This window comes from Sarcophilus harrisii, chromosome 5, assembly GCF_902635505.1.
Source record: "Sarcophilus harrisii chromosome 5, mSarHar1.11, whole genome shotgun sequence".
In the NCBI taxonomy this organism is placed as follows: domain Eukaryota; kingdom Metazoa; phylum Chordata; class Mammalia; order Dasyuromorphia; family Dasyuridae; genus Sarcophilus; species Sarcophilus harrisii.
The window spans coordinates 2300434-2318009 of NC_045430.1; the positions used below are offsets into that span (position 1 = coordinate 2300434).

Sequence of the window (17576 nt, forward strand, 5' to 3'; positions counted from 1 at the left end):
CAGAACCATAAAGTCCTCATGTACAGAGAACTGAATCAAATTTCTAAGAATACAAGTCATTCTGCAAGTGATAAATGGTCAAAGGATATGAATAGACAATTTGTAGATGAAGAAATTAAAATCACCTATAATCATATGAAAAAATGTGCCAAATCAGTATTGATTAGAGAAATTCAAATGACAAGAACTCTGAGGTACAACCTCAAGCCTCTCAAATAGAGTAAGATTACAGAAATAGATAATGATAAATGTTACAGGGGACTGGGAAATCTGGGACACTAATGCCTTATTGCTGGAGTTGTAAAATGACCCAACCATTCTGGAGAGTAATATGGAACCATGCCCAAATAGTTGTAAAACTTTGCTTACTCTTTTATTCAGTAGTGTCACTGCTGAGTCCGCAAATGTTTGTAGCAGCTATTTTTATGTTGGCAAAGAAATGGAAATTGAATGGAAGCTTATTAATTAGTGAATGGGTAAGTAAGTTATGGTATATGAATGTAATGGAATATTATTATCTTGTCAGAAGTGATGATCAGGCTGATTTCAGAAAAGCTTGGATTTACATGAACTGCCATTTTCATATTGTAAAGATGCATTAAAAATGGAAAACATTGGAGTAGCTTAGAAACAAAATAAAAAGAGCTGCCACAAACATTTGCACATTTGGGTTTCTTTTCCTCCTTTAAGATCTCTTTGGGATATAAGCCCAGTAGAAACACTACCAGATCAAAGGGTATGCACAGTTTCATAATTTTTTGAGCATAGTTCTAAACTGCTCTCCAGAATAGTTGGATTCGTTCACAATTCCATCAACAATGTATCAGTGTCCCAATTTTCCCACATCCCCTCCAACATTCATCATTATCTTTGGCTGTCATTTTAGCCAATCTGAGAAGTGTGTAGTGGTGTCTCAGAGTTGTGTTAATTTATATTCCTCTGATCAGTAGTCATTTAGAGCACCTTTTCATATGTTTAGAAATGGTATTAATTTATTCATCTGAAAATGGTCTGTTCATATCCTTTGACCATTTATCAGTTGGAGAATGGATTGAATTCTTATAAATTTGAGTCAATTTTCTATATATTTTGGATCCTTTATCAGGATCCTTTAATGTAAAAGGATTTATTTTATTTATTGCTTCCCCTTTGATCTTGTCTGCATTAGTTTTCTTTGTACAAAACCTTTTTAACTTAATATAATCAAAATCATCTATTTGGTGTTCAATAATGAGGTTTAGGTCTTCCTTGGCCACAAATTCCTTCCTTCTCCATAGATCTGAGAGGTAAACTATCCTTTGTTCTTCTAATTGCTTATAATATCATTCTATATTTCTAAATCATGAACCCATTTTGATCTTACCTTGATATATGGTGTTAGGTATGGGTCAGTGCCTTGTTTCTGCCATACTAGTTTCAAATTTTCCCAGCACTTTTTGTCAAATATTGAGTTCTTACCCCCAAAGCTGGGGTCTTTGGGTTTGTCAAACACTAGATTGCTGTAGTTATTGACTATTTTGTCATGCGATCCGAATTTATTCCACTGATTGGTTACTCTATTTCTTAGCCAGTACCAAATAGTTTTGATGACTGCTGCTTTTTAATATAGTTTAAGATAGTTTAAGCTCTGGCACAGCTAGGCCACTTCATTGGCAATTTTTTCCATTAATCCCCTTGAAATTCTTGACCTTTTGTTCTTCAAGATAAACTTTGTTATTTTTTTCTAGGTCAGTAAAATAGTTTCTTGGGAGTTTGATTGGTATGGCACTAAATACATAGGTTAATTTAGGTGGTATTGTCATTTTTATTATATTCGCTCAGCCTGTTCTTCATATATTTAAATATTCATGTGCATTGATGTTGGCCAAGCTTGACAATAAAGAAAATTAAAACTAAAGCAATTTTAACTTTCTTCAGTATGGAAGAAAATGTGTAAGAATGTTGTTGGACATGAACCTCTTTGTTCTTTGTAGATATGAATACCCTGGAAATAAAGTACTTCTAAGCAATCAAAAAGTCTTGGAAGAAAAACAGGACAATATAAATCTCTTTTTTTTTCAGGGTTAATAAGAATTTATTATTAGATATTCCAAGAACCCTTCTAGGTTTATAAAAGAAATTTTACAAGGTCTTTTCTTTTCTTTATAAATCTTAAGCAATATCATGCTCTTTATTTCTTTTCCAAGGAAAGATATACATATTTCTCAACATACTAGTCAGTACTTCCTTACAAACTTAGCTGTATTTTTAGTTCTAATCAGACACCACAAATGTTTATCTAATGGATGGACTTATCCAACTTCTATTCAAAAGATTTTGTGTCCTTCAAGGAATAGTAGATGTTGACCTAAGTAGTAGATGTTGACCTAAGTAGTAGATGTTGATCTAAGAGCAATAGATGAAAATGCTATGGAGGTAAATTTGAGATTTATGTGATAAAAGTCTGCCTAACCTTGATGACTGTCTCAAAAGAGTTTGGGCTCTTTCTCTACTTGTAGGTCTTTAAGTAGATTTTAAGTGACTATTTGTCAAAGTATGTTGTAAGGGCAAACTTTTACATGTATAGGATGCAGTGTATGGTTAGTAAGGCCCTTTGCAATGTTCTAATTCAGTGACATTATTGACCATGCTACGTATGGTTTTGGAGGAGAGAGAGATATAGAGAGACAGAGAGAGAAAAGAAAGAGGGAGACACACATTGAGAGAAAGAGATAGAGAGAGACAGAGACAGAGAGGGAAAGTCAGAGAGAAAGAGAGAGAATCAGAGAGACAGACATAAAAAGAAAGAGAGAAACAGAGGCAGAGAGAAAACAAAGAGGCAGTTAGAGAGAGAGAGCGAGAGAGCAAAAGAGAGACAGAGAGGGGCCGTGAAGGGGAGGGGGAGAAAGAAAGATGAGGGAGAGATAGAAACAGAGACAGAGAGAAACACAGAGAAAGCGACAGTGACATATTTAGAGAGAGACAGAGAAAAATAAAATAGGGAGACAGTATGAGAGACACAGAGAAGGAGGCAGGGAAGGATGGAGAGAGGGAGGGAGAGCTATAGAGACAGAGAGAGACATAAAGAGAAAGACAGAGACAGAGAGATGACTATTACAAATGTTGAGATATTGAAAATAACCTCTTAGAGCAGAACATTGCCACAGGTTTCATTGTGATAGCTGTTGCTCAGTAATTTTTCAGTCATGCCCAACTCTCTGTGGCCCCTTTTGGGATTTCTTGGCAGAGATGCTAGAGTGGTTTATCATTTCCATCTCCAATTCATTGTACAGATTGAGGACCTGAGGCAAACAGGTTGAAGCAGATGATTAAGAACTGCAAGGAGAGGCCATGATGTCATTTTGCTGAGGGATCTGAGGTGATACAAAGCTGCTGGACCCAATTCTTGTTATGCTGGAATGCTATCTGCATACAACAAGTCTATTCCAATACTGAATATAAGAGTAAGGAAGTTGTTGTAGGGAGGATGCTAGAGACAGGTGACCTCTGAAATTCAGTACTATAACCTAGATCGACCAGGATCCCAGGCCCCCTTGGAATCCTAGTTCCCCTTTGTTAGCTAATCATAAAATGTTTTGCGCAATGTTCACCAGCTAGATCTTGGTCCATTTGTGTATTTCTGAATGGGATCAGAGTTAGGACCTGGGGTCAATCACATGCTTCCTTTCCTGGATATCAAAAAGGAAGGGTCCTTCCTTCTGTGAGCCTAAGGAGAGGGGCTCCTTACAAGTCTCAATATTAAGCAGGAGGCCCATGCTTGTGCCTACCTCTGGGAGCACAATAGGCTCTGACTATTTGGCTGTCTCTGGAGATCAGAAGGAAGGGGCTGATTGTTGGGAAACATAGCACACAAAATGCAGACACATTCACCAGCCACCTGATGGAGTATAGAAAAAAGTTGTGGGATATGGCAAAGATGCAGTTGATTAAGTAAAAGGAGACAAAAACGAACACCAGCAGCAGGATGGACTTGGTCGCCCGGATCTCTGGGGAGGCTCTGGGGTAGCAGCTGGTCCGGTACAAGTGCTGGACTTGCTTAAAGTGTTTCCTCAAGCGAATTATCTTGTAGATGCTTATGCATATCATCAGCCCCACACAGAACACATCTCGGAAGGTAGTTAATAATATAAAATGGCTGGTCACGTTTTTCCAGGTACAGAAAATGAGGTCAAATGTTAGCACAGAGCTGGTATTACTTCTCCGTGGGCCTGCCATGCCTACAATAATGCCAGCCTCTAAGAATAGGCTAAAGACCCAGCAGAAGAGGCAGGAAGAGATGATGTACTTGGGAGCTCTGGCTTTCAGCTCATCCCATGGGGAGGTATTGGGACTAATGACAACTGCCTGGAAGCCGCTCAGAAGGCAAGTGCTACAGAGAGAACAACTCCGGCTGACTCTCTGAAGATAAAAATCAATTTTGCACCAAGTGTCATCCAGGAAGTCTTTCACCCCAAATGCAAATATTGTCATTGGGATACCCCTGGAGAGCACAGAAAGGAAGTTGGCTAAAGTTAGCTGGCTGATGATTAGGTTTGTGGCCCTCAGCTTATGGTTAGTGAAGATGAAAAAAGACAGGAGAATGGAGTTCCCCAGAACTCCAATTCCTGTCTGACAAAGGAAAAGAGTCCCCAGAAATACATGAAGTGGAATCATTTTGTCCAATCAGAGGCAGAGAACCACAGGAAAAAAAAATCAGAGCAGCAAAATGTTCTGAGGTGACTTCTGTTTCCCACTCATACTGACAAATTCATGTTGGATAATCAGAATGTGGCTACTGAACCCCCTCACAGATCCAGGAGTAATCCTGAGATTCTGAAAGGGAGATTATCTTTCCAGCGTTATAGCTCATAAGTCCCCTGCAGGGTGCTTTTTGCCACGATTTTTAGTTGATATTGTTTAATCATGAAACAAGAAGCTTTTAGAAAAGTAAATTTTCTTTCTTATCTACCTATTAAAGTTGTATTTGTTTTTATGCTGAACGTAATATACAATGAACAAAACAGGCATCGCCATATGCATGGTAGAACATGACAGAAGTAGCTAGGTAGCTGAGTGAAGAGAGAGTTTTGGGACTTGAGGCTGACCTCAGATACTTAGGAGCATTGTGACCTCTGCCTTAGTTCCCATATCTGAAAATGGGGATAACAACTGCATCTAACTCTCAGGACTTCTTGTAAGAATCAAAAAAAAAAATAATATTTGTAAAATGCATAACATGGTGCCTTGCAAATATAAAAATTTTAATAAATCCTTGTTTCCTTAATAAATCTTTGTTTTCTTTCTTCTTTCCTTCTAGAATTATACTTGAAAATGCAGATCTCTATTACATTCCATTTTTAAAATATATATATATATATAATACAGTCAATAAAAGGGTACTTGGTAAGGTGGTATACTATGAACAGGGGTATAAAACATTCTCCTAAATGCCCATGACACCATTTCACAACTTCCTGCAGGATTCAGGGGGAAATGGACTCAAATTTAGAGTCTATATAAAAATGGACTAATTTACAGCTTCTGGAGGTTCTTGCGGCATGGTGTCATTTTCTGCTCGGTTCTTCGTGGAGCCATGAATTTTCACCCAGTCTGTGCTTGGCACTTAATGCAGACACTGCCAACAGTTCATCTCGGTCTTTCCCTAGGATATTGGTAGGAAGACAGGAAATTTGTGAGACACAACTTGGACCAAACCTTGAGAGAGAGGAAGCAAGGCGGGGTAGACCAAATCTATTTTTTGTTCTCAAACTTTCCAGTCATTCCCTTCTTTTCTATCACTAGCTGACTACTTGACTCCAAACCTTTCAATAAATCAATAAACATTGACTAAGTACTTATATGTCAGGCATATAAGCTAAGAGCTGTAGGTGCAAAAAGAGGAAAAATACAGTTCTTGCCCTCAAGGGTCTTAAAATCTAACCAGGGAGACCATATGCAAGGAGGGGCTTTGAATGTCAAATACAGCATTTTGTATTTGCTTTTGGAGGGCCATATGATTATGTCAGTAGATGCTGGAAAAGTTTTTGTCAAAATCTTAAGTCTGCATTTCTTCAAAACTCTACAAATTATAGAAATAAAAGGATCTTTACTTAATATAGTCACTTCTATCTATCTAAATAAAAGAGAAATTATTTTATATAATGGAGAAAACTTAGAAGCTCTTCCAATAACATGACAGGTAATACTAGAATGCCAATTATCATCATTAGTATTTAATGTAGTTCTAGAAATGCAAGCTATAGCAATAAGACAATAAAGAGGAACATAGGGAGTAGGCATAAGCAAAAAGGAATCTGAATTCATACTTTTTCGAATAATGTGATGGTTTATTAGAAAACCCTGAATGGTCAAAATTAATTAAAATAATAAATGCATTGAAATTGTAGAATGTAAAAACCAATATATGTACATCTTCATCACTTCTATATATTATTAATGAAATACAGTAAGAAAACTAGAAATAGACATTCTATTTTCAATGACTACCGAAGTGATAAAAGATTTGAGGAAAAAACATTTTTAAATAAAAAAAAATCTTGTGAGAACATATACCAATATACATCTATATGGATTCTAATATATAGGTGCATAAAGACAAATGCAAGTAATTGGAGAAACTATCTGCCCAAAGGAAGGTCAAACCAATAATAAAAAATTATCATATACGTACATTAATGAAGTTATTCTGTTCTGTACCAAATTACCAAAGGAAATAGAAAATAATGTTTCAGATTAAACAACTGAAAGGAAATAATGAAAAAAGTGGGTAGAAAGGGGGGGGTCTATCAGAATCAGATCTCAAAATCAACTAAAAGTGATTATAGACTTGTCATGATGAGTACAGATAGACTCATCTGGCTCAATGGATTAGCTGCACATCATACAGAAGAAAATACAGTAACACCTAGTTTAATGACTTCAAAGTTCCCAGTTATTTAGGAAAGGACTCATTTGACAAAAATAGTTCAGAAAACAGGATAACATTCAGGCAGAAATTAGGAGCAGATTATATGGAAATGGAAACTGCAGAGTAAAGTTTTCTTTAAGGACAGAAGGCCTGATCTCATTTGTTTACCAGCCCAGGGATTCACTCAGAAAGCACAAAGACAACAAACTAATCCTCATGAATATGAAGGTTAAGATGCTAAATAGAATTGAAATTGAAGCATGTCAAGTCTCATGTTGAGAACTGAGATGGACAAACTCAGCTGACATCTTCTATTAGACAATCCTGACAGATTCGGTACACATTTCAGCCTGTTTTGCTTGGATGATCTGGAATTAAACAACCCTCCTTTTACAGAGTTCTTGAGAAGGTAGAAATTGGTCTCCTGATTCTGACCATTTTATTCATCATCAGTTTATACAAACCTTAGAAACTGTACACTTTTATAATATTGATTCTGTAAACCACATTGTTCTAGTTCTGCTCATTTCATACTGCAGTACCAGTTCATCCAGGTAATTTTAAGGCTTCTCTGAAGTAATCCATCTTCTCATTCCTTACAGGACAATAATTCCCCACTGTATTCATAAAGGACCTTTCCCCAATTAATGGCCTTCCCAAAAATTTTCAGCTTTTTTTCATATAAAAAGAGCTTCTATAAACATTGTAATATATTTGTGACCTTTTCTTCTTTCTTTCATCTTTTTTTCCAGTAAAAAAAAAAAGCACTTCACTAAAATGAATAAATATTACAGTCATGTCTTATGGATTATACAACTTTCCCCATCCAGGACTCCTTCTCTCTACAAAGAAAGTTAGGAGTATTTTTCAATTTTTCGCTAGGTAGTTTTGGTCATTATAATTACATCGTTCAATTTCTATGTTTTGATTCTTTTCGTTACATTGCTATTGGCACTGTGTATGTTGTTTTCCTGGTTCCTGACTTCACTGTACATTAATTTATAAAAATGTTCCGACACTTCTTTGAATTCTTCATAGTTACTGTTAAATGAAATGAATTAATATTGTAATTTGACAATATAGAACCATTATTTATGCATTCCCCAAATGATAGGCATCTATTGTATTTCTAATTCGTTATTTTTACTTGGATACTATAAATACTTTGTAGTATATGAGATCTTTCTTTTTGTCTTTGACTACCATGAATTATCTAGCTAAAAGTAGGACCTCTGAGTCAGAGGGTCTGGGCATTTGAAATCCATTTCTCAAAAGGTTGGATTAATTTGCTTGTTGCAGCAGCAGTATATCAGTATACCTAATTTATGGTTGACATTTCAATCCTAAATATTTACATAGCGTACCTCCTCGAATCTCAAACTTTTGATTTTTAATTTTCATATTATCAGACATTTTATATCTGACAGAAATTTTATATATTCATTAATAGTGTACAATTCTTTTTGTGAATTGTTTGTACCCTTTGATTACTTAACCATGAAGCTTGTCCTTATAAATTCATACAAATTTTCTATATAGTTTAAATGTCATCCTTTAAAGAGGATATTAGATATGAAGATTTCCCCTGTGCTGCACCCCTTTACAGTTTTCTTTTTAATACAAAGAACATGATTTTGATCATGCAAGAGATGTTCAATTTCATGCGATCAAACTTCTCTCTTTTGCCTTTTCTAACAGCCTTATTCCTTTCCTTGAAATCTCTCCCTAGCAGTGGATGTGTAAGTCATCTAATCACACTGATGTGAACTTTCACTTTCTAGCTTTACATCTGTTTTGAGCTTATTATGGACAGCATGTGTTAAAGGCTAGTAGTCTAAAAATAATTCCTACTAAAGTATTTTTCAGGTTTTCCAAAAGTTCATATTGAATAAGGTCTCCAAATAATTTGTTTTCACATTTTTTTGAACACAGAGTTATTGAGTTAAATACCTCTGATTAATCTTTAAAATCCTTTACAGACTGTCCTGAACTTTCTTTCTAGTCTTCTTATGCATTGCCTCCTTCATCTCTCTGTGGTCCAGCCAAAATTGATGACTTGTTTTTCTTCCTTGCATTTCCAGCCTCTGAACTTCATATTTGCTGTGTCTCATGCTTGAAGTGCCCTCCTTCTCTCCTCTGCCCTTAGAATCACTGGTTTCCTTCAAAATGCAGCTCAAAGATCATCTTGTATGTAAAGCCTTTCCAGTCCTTTCTAGGGATTCAAATAACCATGAATTTGCTGTGCATAGATTTTTATATGTAAATGTTTCCTTCCTTAATTAAGTATAAGGATTAGGAGGGCACAAATCACAATCCTCAGAGACTTCCTGATAAAAGGTAAATTTTGAATGATTGCTTGTCAGGTTTTTTTTCTTTTTTTAACTGATTCTCCCTGCTCTGGATTTAACCCCAAAGATGCCCAGCAGTTCTGGAGCACAGTACTAAGAAATACCATATGGAGCATGGATTTGAAAGAAAGTAGCTTCCTCCATCCTGAAAAGGATCAAGTAAGATACAATTTACTTGATCAAAAGGGTGCTGTTGCTGAGTATGGCACTGAACAAGTAGACCAATTTAGGCAGAATTGTCATTTTTATTATGTCATGTAAAAGCACTTAGCACAGTGCCAGACACTTAGTAGTAAAGCCTAGTTCCCAAGATAAAGAGGAAAGGAGAAGTATAAATGATACAAATTAGATCAACACACGAACATCTTTATCAACCACATCACCTGCTCCTCAAAATCTTCTAGGAAACTCTAAACCACTTAAATGTTTTTAATGCTCTATAGAACTATCTCTGACCTCAGGAATAGGAGAAACCATAGGTAAACCATAGGTAAAGGAAAGTACAAACCTCTAAATGGCAGGTTCTGATAATACCTTTAACTTTGTGGTAATTGTAGAAGGTGCAGATTTCACAAACCACTCAGGATGTAGGAGGGCAAGTCCTCCAAAGAATGTTTCTGTCCCAACTCCCATTTCATTTTCCTGTAGAATATCTGGCCCCTTGTCCTCCTATCCTCAGCACAACCTTACAATGGCTATGGAGCAAAGTTAAGGAGACCCGATAGACTTAGGTTGTGTTACCTCCAGTTCTGCAAAGAAAGCAGAGAAGCCTCCACTACTAACCTCCAGCGACTTCCTCCCACTGGGGCATCTTTTCCATGCTCTCCCAGGGAGAATTTATGGAGGCAGTATCCAAACCCTCATAATTATGGCTGTGGGTGTATGGTCTTCCAGGAGTGATTCTCCAAGCATTTCAAAATGGGAATTCTGGAGGGTCATTGAATCCTTGTTTTTGTAGGACAGGGCCATGGATGTAGAGACAGGAGCTCACAGGCCTGAGGAGCTCACGCTCCTCATCAAGAGAAGGAAAAACACAGCAATACAATGACAACTTCTTCCTGATACTCTGCTTCCCTGCATCCCCTCTGTCCCTCACCAGCAGGAGCAGATCCTCTAGCTTTCCCTCCTACAGGGAGAGGAGATCGCTGTCACTGTTCCCAGTTTCTCCCCAATTTACTTTGCCCGTTCTATCTCCTTAAATGAACTGGGCTCCTTCCAGCTGTGACCTGAAGGGAGGAGGCACCTACCAAGCTCAGCAGGGAGGAGGATGGGTCTGGAGTCAGGAATCCCTGTCTGCAGAAGCTGCCTCTGACTTGAGCTTGACTGGCTGATCACAGCCTCTGCCTGGGGACAAAAGGCAGTGAGGCTGATGGGATTTCCCTCACAGAGTGACCTGAAGGCCCAGGTGCTAAGCCCTACAGCCAGGGCTCTGGAGATGTCAGTGATGGTGATGCTGGTCAGCTCATGCAGTCCCCTGTGTGCCAGCCCTGGAGCAAGTGACCAAGCTGGGGAGATTTGGCTCCTCATTCCTGCTCCAAAATCGAGTAGCCACAGGACACCACCAACTAAATTGTCTGCACTTGGAGCCCAAGTCCTTGTGGCTAGCAATTTATATGAGAAGACGACAGACATACAGATAGGCAAACAAATGGATAGGAAGACAAACAGTTAGATATTAAAACAAGCAGGGAACCAGACAGATGGAGAGACAGACAGACAGGCAGGCAGGCAGATCAATAGAGAGGCAGCCAGCCAGAAGGTTAGGCAGGCAGGTAGGCTGGCAAATAGACAGGCAGGCAGACAGGTGGGTATGCAAGCAGGTGAATAGATCGACAAGTAGGCAGACAAAGAGAAAGGCAGCAGACAGTTGGCTGGGTAGGCAGGCAGGGGGATAGACAGCTGGGCAGGCAGGGAGGCAGGAAAATAGTCAGCCAGGCAGACTGACGGGTAGACAAGCTGGTAGTTAGATAGGCAGAGAAACAGAAAGGCAGGAGACAGTTGGCTGGGTAGGAAGGTGGGGAGTTAGACAATCAGGCAGGCGGAAAGGCAGAGACAGACAGACAGACTGACTGGCAGATAGGCAGCAGAGGCAAACAGACAGGGAAGCAGACTGATGAGTAGGCAAACAGATAGACAGGTAGACAAACAGGCAGTTGACAGATGGCTAGTTAGGGAGACAGGGAGATAGACAAACAGGCAGGCAGAAAGGCAGAGACAAACAGACAAGTAGGCAGGCAGATTGGCAGGTAGGCAGCCTGCCAGAAGGGTAGGCAGACAGGCAGGCAGACCAGGGCTTATGCAGACAAGTAGGTAGACAGACCTGAAGGCAAACAGATAAGCAGACAGATGGAGAGACAGAACAGACAACCAGGAGGCAGACAAAAGGCAGACAGACATCCAAGCAGTCAAAAGCTGGCAAACAGCTGGGAAGACAAATATTTGGAAGACAAAAGACAACAGAGGCAGCTAGACATCTGGGTAGGGAAACAACCGGCAGAAGAAGGGTGACTACCGCATAGGTAAGGCAGATTAGAGGCATGAAGCATAACGTTGAAAAGAAACCCAGGATCCAGTGAACATCCACAACACATACACCGAGGGACACATACAAAGTAGATCATCTATCTTTAAAAGCCCTAAGTGCCACTTGGCTTGGCAGACAGAGGGAGCTCTATACTAGCTTAAGAACAACCTGAGGGAGTTCTCACCTAGAACAGCTCAGCGCTGAGGAGTCTGGACTCCAAGTTTCAGTGCCATTTTACGAACATACTGTGGACACAACCACGTGAGGTCCTTTCCTGGCTTGGACTAATTGGAAAATCCTCCATGGCCACTGGATTTGCAGCTACAAGTTATCATCATTATACTATATTGCTTCTATTATACTATTAGGATCTCTTCTCTCACCAGGGAGTTGCCCCTGAACTCATCGTGCCTCAAACCAGGACCCCTGACCTCAGGAGTAAAGGAGAGTGGTGCCCCCAGAGCAGGGGCAGTGTTCTTCCCAGTGTATCCTCAGGTCCTGGGCTCAGGTCTGTGCCCCTTCTCCAGCTCCTTGAGTCCTTGGGCCATACTGTGTCCTTCCCTTCACTGATAATAAAGAAGAAAGGTTCCCCCCGCCCCATTTCCTATCAGGGTTACTGAGGGAGAATGGAGAATTTACCAGGATGGCCTCTGCTTCTGAGAAGGGTGATTCCTGAGCAGCCACGGCAGCAGGATCCGAATCTGGGGACTGAATAATAAGCTGCTGGGAGGCTGAGCTCATCTCCCCTTGGAGCTGTCATCATCAATGGTCATGTCACCTAGAAGTAACATTGTCTGCAGGGGGAGGCAGGGACATCTCAGGAGTCCCCCACCCCACCCCTCCTCCCAGTCAATTACTCCCAGCAATTATCATGGGCCAAGAAAAGCATCTGGGAGCAGGTGACAACAAAACTTTGGGGGGCTTCCTGGACGTGGGAAAGTTATATGAAAATCTCACCAGGTAGTAAGTGAGGCTTGAAGACTGAAGGTCTCCAGGTCTGCAGGCCTGTGGCCTGGACCAGTGTCAGGGGGTTGAACCTGGCCACTACAGGCCCCCTCTGGGCAGGCTGCCAAAGAGGTGTCAGTTCATGTAAATCTCTCCAGACCTTTCTGGAATCATCCTGTTGATCTTTTCTTATAGAATAATAACATCCCATTACATTCATATGGCATTATTCATTCAGCCATTCCCCAAATAATGGGCATTCACTCAGTTTCCATTTTCTTGCCATTGTAAAAGGACTGCTGCCTACTAATTTCTAAATTCTAACGATGACCTCCTCGCCTCCATTGTCCCCCACTTCAATATATTTTAAAACTGGCTTCCAAAGTAATTTTCCTAAGGCATAATTCTGAATATGTATTACCATACCTACTAAATAAATTCCTAGTAACCCCTGTTGCTTCTAGGAACAAAAGAATTTCAAGTTCTTCCTAACTTGGACATTTTATACTTTACTTCCTTCCCTATACTCTGTGATTGAGGCTTCCATTGTAGGCTACAATTAGCCACTTCCTGTTCCTCTCACCCAATCTTTTATCTCATCTCTGTAACTTTGTACTGGCTTTCCCCCATGTCTGGAATTCTCTGCTCTCTTTTACTCTTGACTTCTCTGGCTTCCATCAAGATTCACATTGTATCTGATATTGAAAAAGAAAATATTTAAGATGAAATTAAGTTTGAGTCTGTTCATCCCAGGGAGCACTGTGGAAGGGGAGAGTAGCATTTGGTTGGGACTTGGGGTAGGAATATTGAAGGGAATGGGAATAAGGAATTAGAGGGGGAAGAGGAAGGAATTTTGGATGATAATGTAATGCGGAAGAAACTGAGCAAAACAGAGATTAGAGACCAATTCAATCGTTTATTAAATGGAGAGAAATACTGGGACCAATGGATCCATGTTGATCCCAGGGCTAGATGAGTCTAGCCCCCAGTATCAGGGCAGCAAGATTTTTATGGAATAACAAGAACAGTGACATTCCTGATATTCTAATGACATCTGAAATAGATAAACCTTTATCTTGTCAAACATTAAGGAATGTCTATAAAACCTTTATCTCAAACATTTAAAGGGAACGGTTATAACCTAAAGCAGAATAACTAGGACAATTGGAGAAACTGGGGTCACTCCATTAAAAGGGAACTTTGGCATAACAATAATATCCAAGGGATTCAGAATCACTGGAATGTGGAGATATCACCAGATGTGGGTTGGCCAATTATTAATATTTAGAGAGATTTTCAAAGGCTTATCAAAGTATTTTGATCCGAGTGTTGAATGATTTCAGAATCTTGGACAGTTCCAGCAAGATAGAACTTAGACCAGGAGTGGTGAAGCTTTCTCTCCCCACAGGAGGAAATCAGCTTGGAATTTGATAGAATAGCACTCTCTTCCATCTGTTACTCGCTTTCTAATTCTTCCCTGCTTTACCAATGATTATCTTGAGGTCTGGATCTCAAAATAAAAATAATCTAAGCTTCCTCCTGAAGTGGGTAATTCACTTTTTGCTGGCCTCAGTAATGCCCCAAGGGATTTCTGAATAGACAGAAATGTCCCTACTTGGGTATCAGTCCTCATGTCTTCAGATCTAATGTACTTTGACACCTTTCCTTTTGTTTCCTATTTTTATGCCTTTTTATCTCACTCTACATGCAGCTGCTTTCTGAAGAGCACTGGCTGACTGAGTGACTTACTAAATCACAAAGACTAATCGAAAGCCAGTGTCCCCCTCTCCTCGTTCTCTGTGAGAACATCATAGTTTTCAGAAAGTCCAATAATCCTCAGATTATCTCTCCTAGATCTCTTTTCCAGATCTGTTGTTTTTCCAAGTAGATATTTCATGGTTTTTTCCAATTTATCATTTTTTTTGATTTTGCTTGACTGATTCTTGCTGTCTCAATGAATCATTGGTTTCTATTTGTTCAGTTCTGATTTTTAATGAGTTATTTTCTTCATTAGCTTTTTTTTACTTCTTTTTGTATATGTCCAATTGAGTTTTTAAATGAGTTGTTTTGCTCTATGGAATTTTTTTCCATTTCACTAATTTTTTTTTTTTTAGTGAATTATTTTCTTTTTCCAATTCACAAATCCTACTTTCTTGTGAATCTTAGTCTTTTCCAATTCATAAATCCTACTTTCTAGTGAATTCTTTATCTTTTCCAATTCACAATTCTTACTTTCCTGAATTTTTTTTACTTTTTCCAATTCACAAATTCTGTTTCCCTGCATTTCCTGGGAATTTTTTACCTTTTCCAATTCATATTTCAGCAAGTTGTTACTTTCTTTCAAAGCTTCTCTTTCCTTCCTCCATTTTTCTTCTAAATATCTTTTGAGACTTTTAATGGTCTCTTGTAGGAGAGTGTTATGTAAAAGGGGACAGATAACATTCCCCTTTGGGGTATTGTCTGGAGACTGTTTGCTATTAGTCTCCTCGGGGCTGCAAACCTGCTCTTTTTCTGTATAGAAACTGTTGATCTTCCTTTTGATTTTTTTACTCATTTTTTAAAGCCTTTAGAGTCTGCCTTCAGGGCAATAGGGTTACCAGCTTCCTCTGAAGATCAGGGAAAGATATTAACAGGTTTCAGGTGTCAAGGTGTAGGAGTGCTCTGGACAAAAGTTCTGTCTATTGATATTGTCATATAACATATTAGATCATGGGAAGAGGCTGTATATCAGATCAAAAAGGAGCCTCAGACACAGCACAGAGGGGCCCTGGAATGGGAGCAAACTGATAACTCTGTCAGTCATTGTACACTTTGGGTCACAGATCCAAGAAAGACTGAGCAGGGGAACTGTGCCTGGGAGACAGCATTCCAGAATGAGATGTTCCGGCAAGCCCTAGGCTATGCACTGAATAACCTGTTCCACCTCCCTTTTCTACCCTCTCTCTGCCTGTCCTTCCCTTTTTTTCTGCTTCTCTCTCTCTCTCTCTCTCTCTCTCTCTCTCTCTCTCTCTCTCTCTCTCACACACACACACACACACACATGCACACAGAGTCATAAACTCAGAATTTTCTCATAGAAACTTATGCATCCTGAATGTTATTGTCATTTATTGATCCTAAACCCTAATATTCTGGCACAATTAATGGATGACAAAAGGGAAAATGGTCTAAGGCTTGAATAAGGAATTTTAAAAACTCAGCCAGGCTATCAAGGGATTTTGGAATCTTACTGTCCCTGGAGAAGGAATTAAAGACATAAGCAGAGGGGATTAATGATCTCCTGATTTCATCCTCAACACCACAAAACCAAAAACATTAGGAGTTCCTAAGCTACACATCAGTGACAAAGTATCCACAAAGCAACCAATTTTAAAATCACAAGAGAATCATAGATTCAAATTAGAAAAAGACTTTTCAAGTTATCATGTCCAAATCCATCATTTTCTACAGGAGGGAACTGGGTTTAGGGAGGTTCCTTGTGAGAAATCCCATGTACTCATGTCAGCTGCTAGGGTGGACCCAGTAGGTAAAAAGGGGCTTGGCCTCTGAGGCAGGAGGTTGTGTCTTACAGGTGTTAAAGGTTCCTTGAGATGGCGAGGGGTGTGTCCTCTTGTTAGAGCTCCTCTTAGGACACAGCACGAATTCCAGGTGTGTCTTTCTGCAGATCCACCTACACAGTGCGCAGTGGGTTAGGCACAGAGGAGAGTTAACCCAGAGGAGAATAAAGATAAATAACCAGCTATGAGTCCATAGGCAAAAAGGATGGAGAGAGATGGAGAGACAGAGACAGAGAAGAAAGAACACCCGCTCATCTTTCGCATCAAACCAAGGAAGACTGGTGTGTATGGCCCTGGCAATCAGTAGCCTCAGTGGGAGGAATTCCATTCAGAGTCTTTCCTTTTAAAGAATAGGTCATTTAAATTTTTAAGTAACAAATATTTTTCTTACTCTGCTTCTTCCACTATGCTACTATTGAGTAAATTTTAAAATCCTGGGGGGAAAATGCCTTATAATGTGTCTATAATAGTCCAACAAAGGAAATGCCAGCTGTAGTCATTATCAAAAAAAAATTATATATATATCTTTCTGCATTTTAAGTTCTTCCCATTTGTTGCAGTGTTGAGGTCTAGATTTGGGGACCTAAATGAAATTAGGGTTTAGTTGAGATCTAGTGGAAGGTTTGGGGTACAGGGAGTCAAACAGAGCTCCCCTGCAAACCCCTTGGATTCGGCGCAAGGATACCGTAGTAAATGAGGTCTAGTAGTGGCGCGAGTCCCCAATAAAGGCCTTTATTGGCCAGGCCTAAGTCTGGGAGAAATTTGTATGAAAAGGCGCTTCCGCTGCGTTCCGAGGGTTTTTTCAGGAGGCAGAAGTTGCCCAGGGAAGAAAAGAGCTGAGAGTCTCAGGTTAGAGTTAAAGGGAAACCAACAGCTGTTAGCAGCAGAGTGGAAGAAGCATTGAGGTTCAGATGGGGAAAAAGTTGAGGAGATGGGTGGGTCACAGGTGTCCTTAGGTTGGGTTTTTCAGCTTCGAAAGAGACAAGTGTGCTGGGTGTGTTTTGGCTCGCCGTTTTTGCCTGAGGGCATAAGTGTTAATCAGTCCCAGTAGTAAAAAAAAAAAAAAAAAAAAAAAAAGTACTTTAGAGATTGGACTTGTCCTGAGAGAGATTGGAATTCAGCTAATCTATTGGGAGTTCAGGTGTTGAGATTGAGGCATTTTTCTCACGCCCAGTGTTTGTCTCTGCACTAAGAGACAGCTTAAGGGAGAATCTTTAGGGATGGGGAGAGGGAAGCTAATTAGTTGCAAAACCCGGAAACTTTCCCATTCTATAACGTAATCTTCCTAGATATCT

General features: G+C 39.5%; 1 protein-coding gene across 1 annotated transcript; it reads right to left on the reverse strand.

The window, feature by feature from the left end:
* Positions 1-3738: 3738 nt before the first annotated feature.
* On the reverse strand, positions 3739-4653 carry LOC100915271 (vomeronasal type-1 receptor 4-like). Its single transcript, XM_003772386.4, has one exon. The coding sequence runs from the start codon at positions 4651-4653 to the stop codon at positions 3739-3741; it is 915 nt and encodes a 304-aa protein (XP_003772434.4).
* Positions 4654-17576: the final 12923 nt, after the last annotated feature.